The sequence below is a fragment of the Oncorhynchus tshawytscha genome, linkage group LG06 (genome assembly GCF_018296145.1).
Source record: "Oncorhynchus tshawytscha isolate Ot180627B linkage group LG06, Otsh_v2.0, whole genome shotgun sequence".
Classification (NCBI taxonomy): Eukaryota; Metazoa; Chordata; class Actinopteri; order Salmoniformes; family Salmonidae; genus Oncorhynchus; species Oncorhynchus tshawytscha.
Window position 1 is genome coordinate 78,346,095 of NC_056434.1, and position 15,339 is coordinate 78,361,433.

The following is a 15,339-nucleotide window of genomic DNA, read 5'->3' on the forward strand; positions in this document are numbered from 1 at the left end:
AGCCTGTCATATAAGATATTGGAATTGGAAGGTTGTCATGTTGGAGACTGGATTACGAAGCTACTCATAGAGGAGACTGGATTCTAAAGCCTCTCATAGAGGAGACCGGATTCTAAAGCCCATCAAATACGAAACTGGATTCTAAAACCTCTCATATACGAGTCTGGAATCTAAAGTCTGTCATAGAGGAGACTGGAATCTAAAGTCTGTCATAGAGGAGACTGGATTCTAAAGCCTGTGAAACAGGATACTGGATTCTAAAGCCTCTCATAGAGGAGACTTGATTCTAAAGCCTGTCATAGAGGAGACTGGATTCTAAAGTCTGTCATAGAGGAGCCTGGAATCTAAAGCCTCTCATATAGGAGACTGGAATATAAAGCCTGTGAAACAGGAGACTGGATTCTAAAGCCTCTCATAGAGGAGACTGGATTCTGAAGCCTGTCATAGAGGATACTGGATTCTAAAGTCTGTCATATAGGAGACTGGAATCTAAAGTCTCTCATAGAGGAGACTCGATTCTAAAGCCTGTCATAGAGGAGACTGGATTCTAAAGTCTGTCATAGAGACTGGATTCTAAAGTCTGTCATAGAGGAGACTGGATTCTAAAGAATGTCATAGAGACTGGATTCTAAAGCCCGTCAGAGGAGACTGGAAACTAAAGCCTCTCATAGAGGAGAACGGAATCTAAAGCCTCTTGTAAAAGACACTGGATTCTAAAGCCTGTCATATAGGAGACTGGATTCCAAAGCCTGTCATTTGGATACTGGAATATAAAGCCTGTCATATCGGAGACTGGATTCTAAAGCCTCTCATATAGGAGACTGGAATATAAAGCCTGTGAAACAGGAGACAGGATTCTAAAGCCTGTCTTATAGGAGACTGGAAAATAAAGCCTCTCATAGAGGATACTGGAGTCTAAAGCCTGTAATATAGCAGACAGGATTATAAAGCCTGTCATATAAGATATTGGAATTGGAAGGTTGTCATGTTGGAGACTGGATTACGAAGCTACTCATAGAGGAGACTGGATTCTAAAGCCTCTCATAGAGGAGACCGGATTCTAAAGCCCATCAAATACGAAACTGGATTCTAAAACCTCTCATATACGAGTCTGGAATCTAAAGCCTGTCATATAGGAGACTGGAATATAAAGCCTCTCATAGAGGATACTGGATTCTAAAGCCTGTAATATAGCAGACAGGATTATAAAGCCTGTCATATAAGATATTGGAATTGTAAGGTTGTCTTGTTGGAGACTGGATTTCGAAGCCACTCATAGAGGAGACTGGATTCTAAAGCCTGTCATTTAGGAGACTGGATTCTAACGCATCTCGTAGAGGAGACTGGATTCTAACGCCTCTCATAGAGGAGACTGGATTCTAAAGCCTGTCATATAGGAGACTGGAATCTAAAGCCTCTCATAGAGGAGACTGGATTCTAAAGCCTGTCATATAGGAGACTGGATTCTAAAGCCTGTCATAGAGGAGACTGGATTCTAAAGTCTGTCATAGAGGAGACTGGAATCTAAAGCCTCTCATAGAGGAGACTGGATTCTAAACCTGTCATATAGGAGACTAGAATCTAAAGCCTCTCATAGAGGAGACTCAATTCTAAAGCCTGTCATAGAGGAGACTGGATTATTTAGGAGACTGGATTCTAACGCATCTCGTAGAGGAGACTGGATTCTAAAGCCTGTCACATAGGAGACTGGATTCTAACGCCTCTCATAGAGGAGACCCGATTCTAAAGTCTGTCATAGAGGAGACTGGATTCTAAAGCCTGTGAAACAGGATACTGGATTCTAAAGCCTCTCATGGAGGAGACTTGATTCTAAAGTCTGTCATAGAGGAGACTGGAATCTAAAGCCTCTCATATAGGAGACTGGAATATAAAGCCTGTGAAACAGGAGACTGGATTCTAAAGCCTCTCATAGAGGTGACTGGATTCTAAAGTCTGTCATAGAGGAGACTGGAATCTAAAGTCTGTCATAGAGGAGACTAGATTCTAAAGCCTGTGAAACAGGAGACTGGATTCTAAAGTCTGTCATAGAGGAGTCTGGATTCTAAAGCCTGTCATAGAGGAGACTCGATTCTAAAGTCTGTCATATAGGGGATTGGATTTTAAAGCCTCTCATAGAGGAGACTGGATTCTAAAGCCTCTCATTTGGAGACTGGAATCTAAACCCTCTCATAGAGGAGACCGGATTCTAAAGCCCATCAAATACGAAACTGGATTCTAAAACCTCTCATATAGGAGTCTGGAATCTAAAGCCTGTCATATAGGAGACTGGAATATAAAGCCTCTCATAGAGGATACTGGATTCTAAAGCCTGTAATATAGCAGACAGGATTATAAAGCCTGTCATATAAGATATTGGAATTGTAAGGTTGTCATGTTGGAGACTGGATTACGAAGCCACTCGTAGAGGAGACTGGATTCTAAAGCCTGTCATTTAGGAGACTGGATTCTAACGCATCTCGTAGAGGAGACTGGATTCTAACGCTTCTCATAGAGGAGACTGGATTCTAAAGCCTGTCATATAGGAGACTGGAATCTAAAGCCTCTCATAGAGGAGACTGGATTCTAAAGCCTGTCATATAGGAGACTGGAATCTAAAGCCTCTCATTTGGAGACTGGAATCTAAACCCTCTCATAGAGGAGACCGGATTCTAAAGCCCATCAAATACGAAACTGGATTCTAAAACCTCTCAAATAGGAGTCTGGAATCTAAAGCCTGTCATATAGGAGACTGGAATATAAAGCCTATCATAGAGGATACTGGATTCTAAAGCCTGTAATATAGCAGACAGGATTATAAAGCCTGTCATATAAGATATTGGAATTGGAATGTTGTCATGTTGGAGACTGGATTACGAAGCCACTCATAGAGGAGACTGGATTCTAAAGCCTGTCATTTAGGAGACTGGATTCTAACGCATCTCGTAGAGGAGACTGGATTCTAAAGCCTGTCATATAGGAGACTGGATTCTAAAGCCTCTTGTAAAAGACACTGGATTCTAAAGCCTCTGTTATAGGAGACTGGATTCTGAAGGCTGTCATAGAGGAGACTGGATTCTAAAGAATGTCATAGAGACTGGATTCTAAAGCCCGTCAGAGGAGACTGGAAACTAAAGCCTCTCAAAGAGCAGACTGGAATCTAAAGTCTCTTATATGGGAGATTGGATTCTAAAGCCTCTCATAGAGGAGAACGGAATCTAAAGCCTCTTGTAAAAGACACTGGATTCTAAAGCCTCTCATATAGGAGACTGGAATCCAGAGTCCGTCATAGAAGAGACTGGAAACTAAAGCCTGTCATATAGGAGACTGGATTCTAAAGCCTGTGATATAGGAGACTGGATTCCAAAGCCTGTCATTTGGATACTGGAATATAAAGCCTGTCATATCGGAGACTGGATTCTAAAGCCTCTCATATAGGAGACTGAAATCTAAGCCTGACATAAAGAAGAATGGATACTTAAGCCTGTCATATAGGAGACAGGACTATAAAGCCTCTCATATAGGAGACTGGATTATAAAGCCTGTGAAACAGGAGACTGGATTCTCAAGCCTGTCATACAGGAGACTGGATTCGAAAGTTTCTCATAGAGGAGACTGTGCTCCAAAGCCTGTTATATAGGAGACTGGAGATTAAAGCCTCTCATATCATTTGATTTGATTTTATAGGAGACTGGAATCTAAAGCCTCTCATAGAGGAGACTGGATTCTAATGCCTGTCCGATAAAAGACTGGATTCTGAAGGCTGTCATATTGGACACTGGATTATAAAATCGCTCATAGAGGAGACTAGATTCTAAAGCCTCTCATAGAGGAGACTGGATTCTAAAGCCTCTCATAGAGGATACTGGATTTTAAAGCCTGTCATAAAGGAGACTGGATTCTAAAGACTCTCATAGAGGAGACTGGATTTTAAAGCCTGTCACATAGGACACTTGATTAAAAAAAGCATGTCACATAGAAGACTGGATTCTAAAGCTTGTCATATAGGAGACTGGTAAACAAAGCCTGTGAAACAGGAGACTGGATTATAAAAGCCTGTCAAATAAGAGACTGGATTATAAAGCCTCTCATAGATGACACTGTATTCTAAAGCTACTCATAGAGGAGAATGGACTGTATACCTGTCATAGAGGAGACTGGATTCTAAAGCCTCTCATAGAGGAGACTGAATCTTAAAGACTCTCATAGAGGAGAATGGACTGTTTACCTGTCATAGAGGAGACTGGATCCTAAAAGCCTCTCATATAGGAGACTGGATCTTAAACACTCTCATATAGGATAATGGAATCTAGAGCCTGTCATATAGAGATTGGATTGTAAAGCTTGTCATATAAGAGACTGGATTCTAAAGATGGTCATACAGGAGACTGGAAAAATAAAGCCTACCATAGAGGAGACTGTTTTCAAAAGCCTCTCAAATACGAGACTGGATTCTAAAGCCTCTCATATAGGAGACTGGATTCTAAAGCCTCTCATAGAGGAGACCGGACTCTAAAGCCTCTCATATAGGAGAATGGAATCATGTAGGAGACAGGATTATGAAGGAACTCATATAGGACACTGGATTCTAACGCATCCCGAAGAGGAGACTGGATCGTAAAGCCTGTCATAGAGGAGACCGGAGTCTAAAGCCTATCATATAAGAGACTGGATTCTAAAGCCTGTCATAGAGACTGGATCCTAAAGCCTCTCATATAGGAGACTGGATTCTAAAGCCCGTCATAGAGGAGACTGGAAACTAAAGCCTCTCAAATAGGAGACTGGAATCTAAAGCCTCTCATATAGGAGACTGGATTCGAAAGCCTGTCATATAGGAGACTGGATTCGAAAGCCTGTCATATAGGAGACTGGATTTTAAAGTCTCTAATAGAGGAGACTGGATTCTAAAGCCTCTCATATAGGAGACTGGATTCTAAAGCCTGTCATATAAAGCCTCTCATACAGGAGACTGGTATATTAACTCTGTGAAACAGGAGACTGGAATCTAAAGCCTGTCATAGAGTAGATTGAATTCTATAGCCTCTCATATAGGAGATTGGATTTATAAACCTGTCAAAGAGGAGACAGGATTGTAAAGTCTCTCATATAGGATACTGGATAATAACGCTTGTCATATAGGAGGTTGGATTCTAAATCCTGTCATATAGGTGACTGGATTTTAAAGCATCTTATATAGGAGACTGGACACTAAAGACTCTCATATAGAAGACTGGATTCTTAAGCCAGTCATACAGGAAACTGGGATCTAAAGCCTGTCATATAGGAGACGAGATTCTAAAGCATGTCATATAGGAGACTGGATTCAAAAGCCTGTTATACAGGAGACTGGATTCTAAAGCCTATCATATAGGAGACTGGATATTAAAGCATCTCATATAGGAAAATGGATTCTAACGCCTCTCGTAGAGGAGACTGGATTCTAAAACCGTCATAGAAGAGACTGGAATCTAAAGACTATAGTATAAGAGAATGAATTCTAAAGCCTGTCATAGAGACTGGATTCTAAAACCTCTCAAATAGGAGACTGGAAACTAAACCCTCTCATACAGCAGACTGGATTATAATGCCTCTTATATAGGAGACTGGATTCCAAAGCATGTCATAGAGGAGACTAAATCCTAAAGCCTCTCATAGAGGAGACTGGGCTCTAAAGCCTGTCATAAAGAAGACTGGATTCTAAAGACTGTCATAATGGAGACCGGATTGTAAAGCTTGTCATATAAGAGACTGGATTCTAAAGCCTGTCATATAGGAGACTGGATAATAACACTTGTCATATAGGAGATTGGATTCTAAATCCTGTCATATAGGTGACTGGATTTTAAAGCATCTTATATAGGAGACTGGACACTAAAGACTCTCATATAGAAGACTGGATTCTTAAGCCAGTCATACAGGAAACTGGGATCTAAAGCCTGTCATATAGGAGACGAGATTCTAAAGCATGTCATATAGGAGACTGGATTCAAAAGCCTGTTATACAGGAGACTGGATTCTAAAGCCTATCATATAGGAGACTGGATATTAAAGCATCTCATATAGGAAAAGGAATTCTAAAGCCTGTCATATAGGAGACTGGATATTAAAGCATATCATATAGGAAAATGGATTCTAAAGCCTGTCATATAGAAAACTGGATATATGAGACTGGATTCAAAACCCTCTCATATAGGAGACTGGATTATATAGCCTCTCATATAGGAGACTGGATTATAAAGCCTGCCATAGAGGAGACTGGATTCTAAAGCCTCTCATATAGGAGACTAGATTACAACGCTTGTCATATAGGAGACTGGATTCTAAAGCCTATCATATTTGAGACTGGATTCTAAAGCCTCTCATATAGGAGACTGCAATATAACACTTATCATATAGGAGACTGGATTCTGAAGCCTGTCATGTAGGAGACTGGATTCTAAAGCCTGTCATAAAGGAGACTGGATTCTAAAGCCTGTCATGTAGGAGACTGGATTCTAAAGCCTGTCATAAAGGAGACTGGATTCTAAAGCCTGTCATAAAGGAGACTGGATTCTAAAGCCAATTATATAGGAGACTGGATTCTATAGCCTCTCAAAGAGGAGACTGAATACTAAAGCCTCTCATACAGGAAACTGGAATGTGTCCTCTTGAAAATAAGAGTCCTGAGGTAGGTGTTGACTTGAGACCACGTTGACAATCACAGTGTGAGGACCAGACTTCAATTCCATTTCAATTACAGACAGCACCGCAGCCCTACGTCAAGAGATAATTACTTTGAGCGCAAATTGGAAAAAGGAAATGACCATAAGAGCCTGACTGTGTGTGTATGTGTATGTGTGTGTGTGTGTGTGTATACGTGCATCAGTGGAGGCTGCTGAGGGGAGAACAGCTCATAATAATGTCCAGAACGGAGCAAACGGAATGGCATCAAACACCTCTTAACCACGTGTTTGATGCATTTGATACCGTTTCACTGATTCCGCTCTCGTCATTACCACAAGCCAGTTCTCCCCAATTAAGGTGCCATCAACCTCCTGTGACGTGTATGTGATATTGAGTGTGTGTATGTGACGTGTACATGTTTATCCATGGAGTGGTGGCTACGTGGTTGGCATTCTTATAATGACTCCCTAACCATCCCTCTGCACATACTGATCTGCATGCATGGACACACACACAGATGTGAAGGACACAGAGAGGTGTATAGACACATGCACACATAGACAATGGCACAGAGACACACATACATGAACCTCAATCACCCCTACCCACGAACCATATTTCCAAAAGACAGATACATTTCAGAGGCACTCATTGCCAACTGGTCCCACAGGCGTCATAGGTACTAATGCAATAATACAACAAATGTACATGCAAATCATAGAATTTCAATGCCATCTTGTCCCCTTCATTTAGTTGAAAGCAATCAGAATAAGAAGGGAGACAGTTTTTCTTCTGCCTCCGTTGAAATGATGTCAGAGGGTGAGTTTAAGAAAGCCTGTCTTAAAAAAGACAAAGTAAAACTCCCGAAACTTTTGACTGTGTAAACACCTTTAGCCTTCATGGAGCTGTGGCACAAAGTAGGTCTCATTTAAAGGGAAATTGAAAAAAAAATTATACTTCATATTCAGTTCCATACCCTTAGCCGTGGTTTATTGGCCATATACCACACCCCCTCGTACCTTATTGCCTAATTATACTGGGTGTTATACTGGCCGTTAGCTATTGGGTCTCTCCAAGTTCAGGTTCAGCCTGTTTCCATGGTTTCCCAGACCGTCTGGGTCCAGGACTCCAGCTACACAAGGCTTCTGCATGCATTTTACAATCCTTCAATATTGACATGTAGGCCAAGAGAATGTGTGATGAATAACTATTCAATAAAAGTGCATCACTCTAAACAAATCCACTTTGTCTAGATCGACATGTATACGTTTCTGAAAGGGAGAAGGTCTAATTGTGTTAAAAACCACGTTTGATGGTAGTCTTTTTTGTGTTCAGTCCTGGCCATGGAGACATGTAATATTCGTTCAACATTAGCAAGTGTCCACTGAAAAGGACTTTTCCAGAAATTATAGGCCCAACATGGATTTAATCCATCAATATGACTGCCACAATTACAGACCTAATCAATCAATATGACCACTGTGATAAAAGTGTCTGCAAAATAATTATTCCCTGACAGAGTGGAGAGAAATAACTATTTAAAAGCCTTTCAACAAAAGTAGATGGGGATGGATTGGTGACACAATCTGACCAGCACTGTAGGCCTCACCCAGGTTGATTGTGTTCTGTGTGACCTGAGGAGGACTTTGCATTGACTAGAAATAAACAGTGGCTTTGCAGAGAGCCTTGTAGTTTCTAGCAATTCTGAGGACAAACTACAGATCACGGCTTATCATGAGTGTGTTTGTGTTTGGGTTGTTACCGTGGTTTGCTTGCACCAGCTTGGCTTGCTATCACTGAACCACAAAAAAAGATCAGGAACTAAGTCACAAAGCATTCTCAAAGTACTGGAATCAATCCAAACAGCACTGGGCTCAATCCAAACAGCACTGGGCTCAATCCAAACAGCACTAGGCTCAATCCAAACAGCACAGGGCTCAATCCAAACAGCACTGGGCTCAATCCAAACAGCACAGGGCTCAATCCAAACAGCACAGGACTCAATCCAACCAGCATTGTGCTCAATAGAAACCAGCTCCCCATCTGCGCTGTCAGCTCGTGGTCTCTTAAAAATACTCTAGTTGCATACAGAACTAAGAACTATACACTTCACACATCCCCCAGCCTCAACCCCTCTCCAGTGTGTGCTTTACAGGGGGCACTGCTACCATACTTGCAGGTATGCAAGGGATACAAGAGCTTTTAAGAGGCTTTTTAGCTCTTGAATACCTTGGAGTGAGGAGCTGTGGGCCATCTCCGTGCTTTCAAATCAGCGTGGTTGACTCGAAAAAACAAGGAGCTGTCCAATTAACAGTGGTGCTGAAATAGTTTGTCTTATATCTAATAGCTTATGTCAAAATAGCTTTTGACATAACTAGACAGGTGTGAAGTAGACAGTTGTGAAGTAGACACTCGTGATGTAGACAGTCGTGAAGTAGACAGTTGTGATATCGACAGTCGTGAAGTAGACACTCGTGATGTAGACAGTCGTGAAGTAGACAGTTGTGATATCGACAGTCGTGAAGTAGACAGTCGTGATGTAGACAGTCGTGAAGTAGACAGTCGTGATGTAGACAGTTGTGATGCAGTCAGTCATGATGTAGACAGTCGTGATGCAGTCAGTCGTGATGTAGACAGCCGTGATGTCGACAGTCGTGAAGTAGACAGTCGTGATGCAGTCAGTCAGGAAGTAGACAGTCGTAGAGAGTCATGATGCAGTCAGTCGTGAAGTAGACAGTCGTGATGCAGTCAGTTGTGATGTAGACCGTCGTGATGCAGTCAGTCGTGAAGTAGACAGTCATAAAGTAGACAGTCGTGATGTAGACAGTCGTGATGTAGACAGTCGTGATGCAGTCAGTCGTGATGCAGTCAGTCGTAAAGTAGACAGTCGTGATGCAGTCAGTCGTGATGTAGACAGTCGTGAAGTAGAGTCGTGAAGTAGACAGTCGTGATGCAGTCAGTTGTGATGTAGACAGTCGTGAAGTAGAGTCGTGAAGTAGACAGTCGTGATGCAGTCAGTCGTGATGTAGACAGTCGTGATGTAGACAGCCGTGATGTAGACAGTCGTGAAGTAGACAGTCATAAAGTAGACAGTCGTGATGTAGACAGTCGTGATGTAGACAGTCGTGATGCAGTCAGTTGTGAAGTAGACAGTCGTGATGTAGACAGTCGTGATGTAGACAGTCGTGATGCAGTCAGTCGTGAAGTAGACAGTCATAAAGTAGACAGTCGTGATGCAGTCAGTCGTGATGTAGACAGTCATAAAGTAGACAGTCGTGATGCAGTCAGTCGTGAAGTAGACAGTCATAAAGTAGACAGTCGTGATGCAGTCAGTCGTGATGTAGACAGTCGTGATGCAGTCAGTCGTGATGCAGTCAGTCGTAAAGTAGACAGTCGTGATGCAGTCAGTCGTGATGTAGACAGTCGTGAAGTAGAGTCGTGAAGTAGACAGTCGTGATGCAGTCAGTTGTGATGTAGACAGTCGTGATGTAGACAGCCGTGATGTAGACAGTCGTGAAGTAGACAGTCATAAAGTAGACAGTCGTGATGTAGACAGTCGTGATGCAGTCAGTCGTGATGCAGTCAGTCGTAAAGTAGACAGTCGTGATGCAGTCAGTCGTGATGTAGACAGTCGTGAAGTAGAGTTGTGAAGTAGACAGTCGTGATGCAGTCAGTCGTGATGTAGACAGTCGTGATGTAGACAGCCGTGATGTAGACAGTCGTGAAGTAGAGTCGTGAAGTAGACAGTCGTGATGCAGTCAGTTGTGATGTAGACCGTCGTGATGCAGTCAGTCGTGATGTAGTCAATCGTAAAGTAGACAGTCGTGATGTAGACAGTCATGATGTAGACAGTCGTGATGTAGACAGTCGTGATATAGACAGTCGTGATGTAGACAGTCGTGAAGTAGGCAGTCGTGATGTAGACAGTCGTAGACAGTCATGATGAAGACAGTCATGATGCAGTCAGTCGTGATGTAGACAGTCGTGATGTAGACAGTCATGATGCAGTCAGTCGTGATGTAGACAGTCGTAGACAGTCGTAAAGTAGACAGTCATGATGCAGTCAGTCGTGATGTAGACAGTCGTAGACAGTCGTAAAGTAGACAGTCGTGATGTAGACAGTCGTAAAGTAGACAGTCGTGATGTAGACAGTCATGATGCAGTCAGTCATGATGCAGTCAGTCTTGATGTAGACAGTCGTGATGCAGTCAGTCGTGATGTAGACAGTCGTGATGCAGACAGTCGTGATGCAGTCAGTCGTGATGCAGTCAGTTGTAAAGTAGACAGTCGTGATGTAGACAGTCATGATGCAGTCAGTCATGATGCAGTCAGTCTTGATGTAGACAGTCGTGATGCAGTCAGTCGTGATGTAGACAGTCGTGATGCAGACAGTCGTGATGCAGTCAGTCGTGATGCAGTCAGTTGTAAAGTAGACAGTCGTGATGCAGTCAGTCGTGATGTAGACAGTCGTGATGTAGACAGCCGTGATGTAGACAGTCGTAAAGTAGGCAGTCGTAAAGTAGACAGTCGTAAAGTAGACAGTCGTAAAGTAGACAGTCGTAAAGCAGTCAGTCGTGATGTAGACAGTTGTGATGTAGACAGTTGTAAAGTAGACAGTCGTGATGCAGTCAGGCGTGATGCAGTCAGTCGTAAAGTAGACAGTCGTGATGCAGTCAGTCTTGATGTAGAGAGTCGTGATGTAGACAGTCGTAAAGTAGACAGTCGTGATAACGACAGTCATGATGTAGAAAGTCGTAGACAGTTGTGATGTAGACAGTCGTAAAGTAGACAGTCGTGATGTAGACAGTCGTAGACAGTCATGATGAAGACAGTCATGATGCAGTCAGTCGTGATGTAGACAGTCGTGATGTAGACAGTCATGATGCAGTCAGTCGTGATGTAGACAGTCGTAGACAGTCGTAAAGTAGACAGTCATGATGCAGTCAGTCGTGATGTAGACAGTCGTAGACAGTCGTAAAGTAGACAGTCGTGATGTAGACAGACGTGATGTAGACGGTCTTGATGTAGACGGTCGTAAAGCAGACAGTCGTGATGTAGACAGTCGTAAAGTAGACAGTCGTGATGTAGACAGTCATGATGCAGTCAGTCATGATGTAGACAGTCGTAGACAGTCGTAAAGTAGACAGTCATGATGCAGTCAGTCGTGATGTAGACAGTCGTAGACAGTCGTAAAGTAGACAGTCGTGATGTAGACAGACGTGATGTAGACGGTCTTGATGTAGACGGTCGTAAAGCAGACAGTCGTGATGTAGACAGTCGTAAAGTAGACAGCCGTGATGTAGACAGTCGTAAAGTAGGCAGTCGTAAAGTAGACAGTCGTAAAGTAGACAGTCGTAAAGTAGACAGTCGTAAAGCAGTCAGTCGTGATGTAGACAGTTGTGATGTAGACAGTTGTAAAGTAGACAGTCGTGATGCAGTCAGGCGTGATGCAGTCAGTCGTAAAGTAGACAGTCGTGATGCAGTCAGTCTTGATGTAGAGAGTCGTGATGTAGACAGTCGTAAAGTAGACAGTCGTGATAACGACAGTCATGATGTAGAAAGTCGTAGACAGTTGTGATGTAGACAGTCGTAAAGTAGACAGTCGTGATGTAGACAGTCGTAGACAGTCATGATGAAGACAGTCATGATGCAGTCAGTCGTGATGTAGACAGTCGTGATGTAGACAGTCATGATGCAGTCAGTCGTGATGTAGACAGTCGTAGACAGTCGTAAAGTAGACAGTCATGATGCAGTCAGTCGTGATGTAGACAGTCGTAGACAGTCGTAAAGTAGACAGTCGTGATGTAGACAGACGTGATGTAGACGGTCTTGATGTAGACGGTCGTAAAGCAGACAGTCGTGATGTAGACAGTCGTAAAGTAGACAGTCGTGATGTAGACAGTCATGATGCAGTCAGTCATGATGCAGTCAGTCTTGATGTAGACAGTCGTGATGCAGTCAGTCGTGATGTAGACAGTCGTGATGCAGTCAGTCGTGATGCAGTCGGTTGTAAAGTAGACAGTCGTGATGCAGTCAGTCGTGATGTAGACAGTCGTGATGTAGACAGCCGTGATGTAGACAGTCGTGATGTAGACAGTCGTAGACAGTCATGATGTAGACAGTCATGATGCAGTCAGTCGTGATGTAGACAGTCGTGATGCAGTCAGTCGTGATGCAGTCAGTCGTGATGTAGACAGTCATGATGTAGACAGTCGTGATGTAGACAATCGTGATGCAGTCAGTCGTGATGCAGTCAGTCGTGATGCAGTCAGTCTTGATGTAGACAGTCGTGATGTAGACAATCGTGATGCAGTCAGTCGTGATGCAGTCAGTCGTGATGCAGTCAGTCTTGATGTAGACAGTCATGCGAGATATAAGGAAAGTCATAGTACAAATAGTAGCCCAATGACCTCTATGAATACAATTATTGCAATGACTCCCTCACATAGTACACAGCCACTCTGGACAGGATACACATTACATCTGCACAGGGAAGGCTCACAAGGGATAGAGCAACACTGGAGCGATGCCATGCAACAATTTATTGCTTTAATTAAGGTATTCATTGAGATTATTTTAGATGAAATAAAATGTGTGATTTTGAAGAGATGCTAATGAGAGGACAATGTTATGTTTTAAATGGATATTCTACATTCTTAAATTGTGCGAATTTTGTTCGCACTTTATGCATAGACTTCTTGGTGTTGTTTTGAAGGCTACTGTATGTATATTCCAAGTAACACTCACCTTATAATGTCATCGTTGTGGCCCAGGTAAAACTTCTGAGTGTGTTCTCTGGTATTGTAAACCACGCCGACGCCAGCCACGAAATAGACCACTTCTTTGCCAGCGGTGTAGTACAGGTTGTTTCGGCATTGATGCCCCCTGTACCCGTAGATCCATTCTAATCTCAGTTGGCAATGCGGAGCAGTCCGATCCGCCATGATATCTGACAATTTGTTAGTTTAGTGAATTATTCTACCCTACAGTAGTCTGCACCACAACCACGGATCACTGACATGCACGTGCAAACCTTATGAGCCCCTCACTGATTAAATGAGAAAAATCCTAACAGATTACATTTTCCTATATGTAGCCTATCATAAACAGCTTAATTCCCGCATTCTACAGCAGATGTGCACATTGCGTTTTGAGAAAACACCGGCAAGGACTGATACACCTCAGACCCATTCATAATGTTTGCCTTCAGACACGGTGTTGCCTGAATTGTTACTATGTTAGCCTACTCTAATTTAGATTGTGGATTAATTCATTATTTTCCTCATAAAAATATATATTTTTAACCTTCTACCATGTCTTACAAAAGTTAATGTACTCCACTAAATGACATTACATTGCTTTTTTTATCCATTTAACATGGGTTCCTTTTCAAATGACAACGAAAACAGAGGTACTAGCCAAATAAACAAACAGAAAATGAACACAACTGCTGGAGGATTCGGCTGCTGCTGAAATATAATCCGCACACTAATCCTTAACCGTAACATCAACCATAGTTACTGCGGTTTTATATATTTCTCAAGACAATAACTAACAAATAAACATTTCAAAGCAAACAAACATGTAGAAAATAGGCCGAACATGCAATATCTCTGTCTTCCATTCACAAATCTGGTTGGAGTAAATCCGAGAATCGAACAATTGTGAGGAATTACGGATTTTCACAGCAAATCACTCTGACAGAGTACGACCTGTCTTGACAGCCACAGCTGGTTCGCCGCTGTCAGTGTGAAGACGCCCCAAAATGAAAATTCTCTGCTAACTTCCGTGCAGAGGCAAACAATCTATGGGCTTCCAAACACAGTCGCTCACCCCGCGACTCCACGGTATCTCCCGCATCTCACTTGGATGGATGAAAGTAGGGATTCCGGGCAGCGAGCGAAATAAACCTACTCATATGGGCGAATGGCAGGCGATGCCTTTGATAAACCGGGGTGGAAAGCTGAGCGGAGGTCTAGCACTGTGTTATTCATTGCATATTAATATTAATGTAGTAACGTAATGGAGACTTTCCCCATCAAGTACTTAAACGTAATATTTTTTAGAATAGCCTCTCTCTGGTTTCGAAGAGCTAGTAACCACAACACCCTGCAAGCCACCCCTGCACTGCCACCGACGATGAGCGGCTAGCTGCACAGGTTTATGGGTATTGATGTGTTTATGGCTGAGGCATTCCCTCTCTCACGCTTTCTCGTTGGTCCAAAACATTGAAAACTACAACTACCAGTCAGCAATAGTGAAGCGCTGTCCAAGGTCTTGAAGACCTACAGATGACAAATACATCGATTAGGTCTGAAAACAGAATGGCAGCTTCTACGATCAGCAATAATTGAGTCAATTCATATGAGTGAAATTTAATTAAATGTAATCATTAAAATTGTAGGCCCTAATAAAAATAAAGAGATTAGACCGAATAGGAACTGACTGAATCGAATAGCAACTGATAAATTGTTTTTTTTGTGACAAGTTCGATGGTAGATGAAATTGGATGGAGTTCAATCCCAAATAGGAAACTAAATGGGATATAATAATTTTGCCTGAATCATATTCATATTTTGATTTGTCAAATTTGAGACAGTTGAACCAAAGGGAGAGTCTTTAACTCACATGTGATACAGATGCATTCTAAAGCTGAATATCTCTTGTATCCATGAATCT

At 42.4% G+C, this 15,339-nt stretch overlaps 1 protein-coding gene across 5 annotated transcripts in view; it reads right to left on the bottom strand.

Annotated features, from left to right (window-relative positions):
• LOC112253129 (echinoderm microtubule-associated protein-like 6) overlaps window positions 1–14,780 on the bottom strand; it is a 120,301-nt gene extending 105,521 nt beyond the window's left edge. For all 5 annotated transcript variants that reach the window (XM_024425084.2, XM_024425083.2, XM_024425081.2 and 2 more), the window contains exon 1: window positions 13,408–14,780. In XM_024425084.2, coding sequence (XP_024280852.2) covers window positions 13,408–13,604 — 197 coding nt within the window. In that variant the 5' untranslated portion in view covers window positions 13,605–14,780. The remainder of the gene's footprint in view (window positions 1–13,407) is intronic.
• Between the last annotated feature and the right edge of the window lie 559 nt (window positions 14,781–15,339).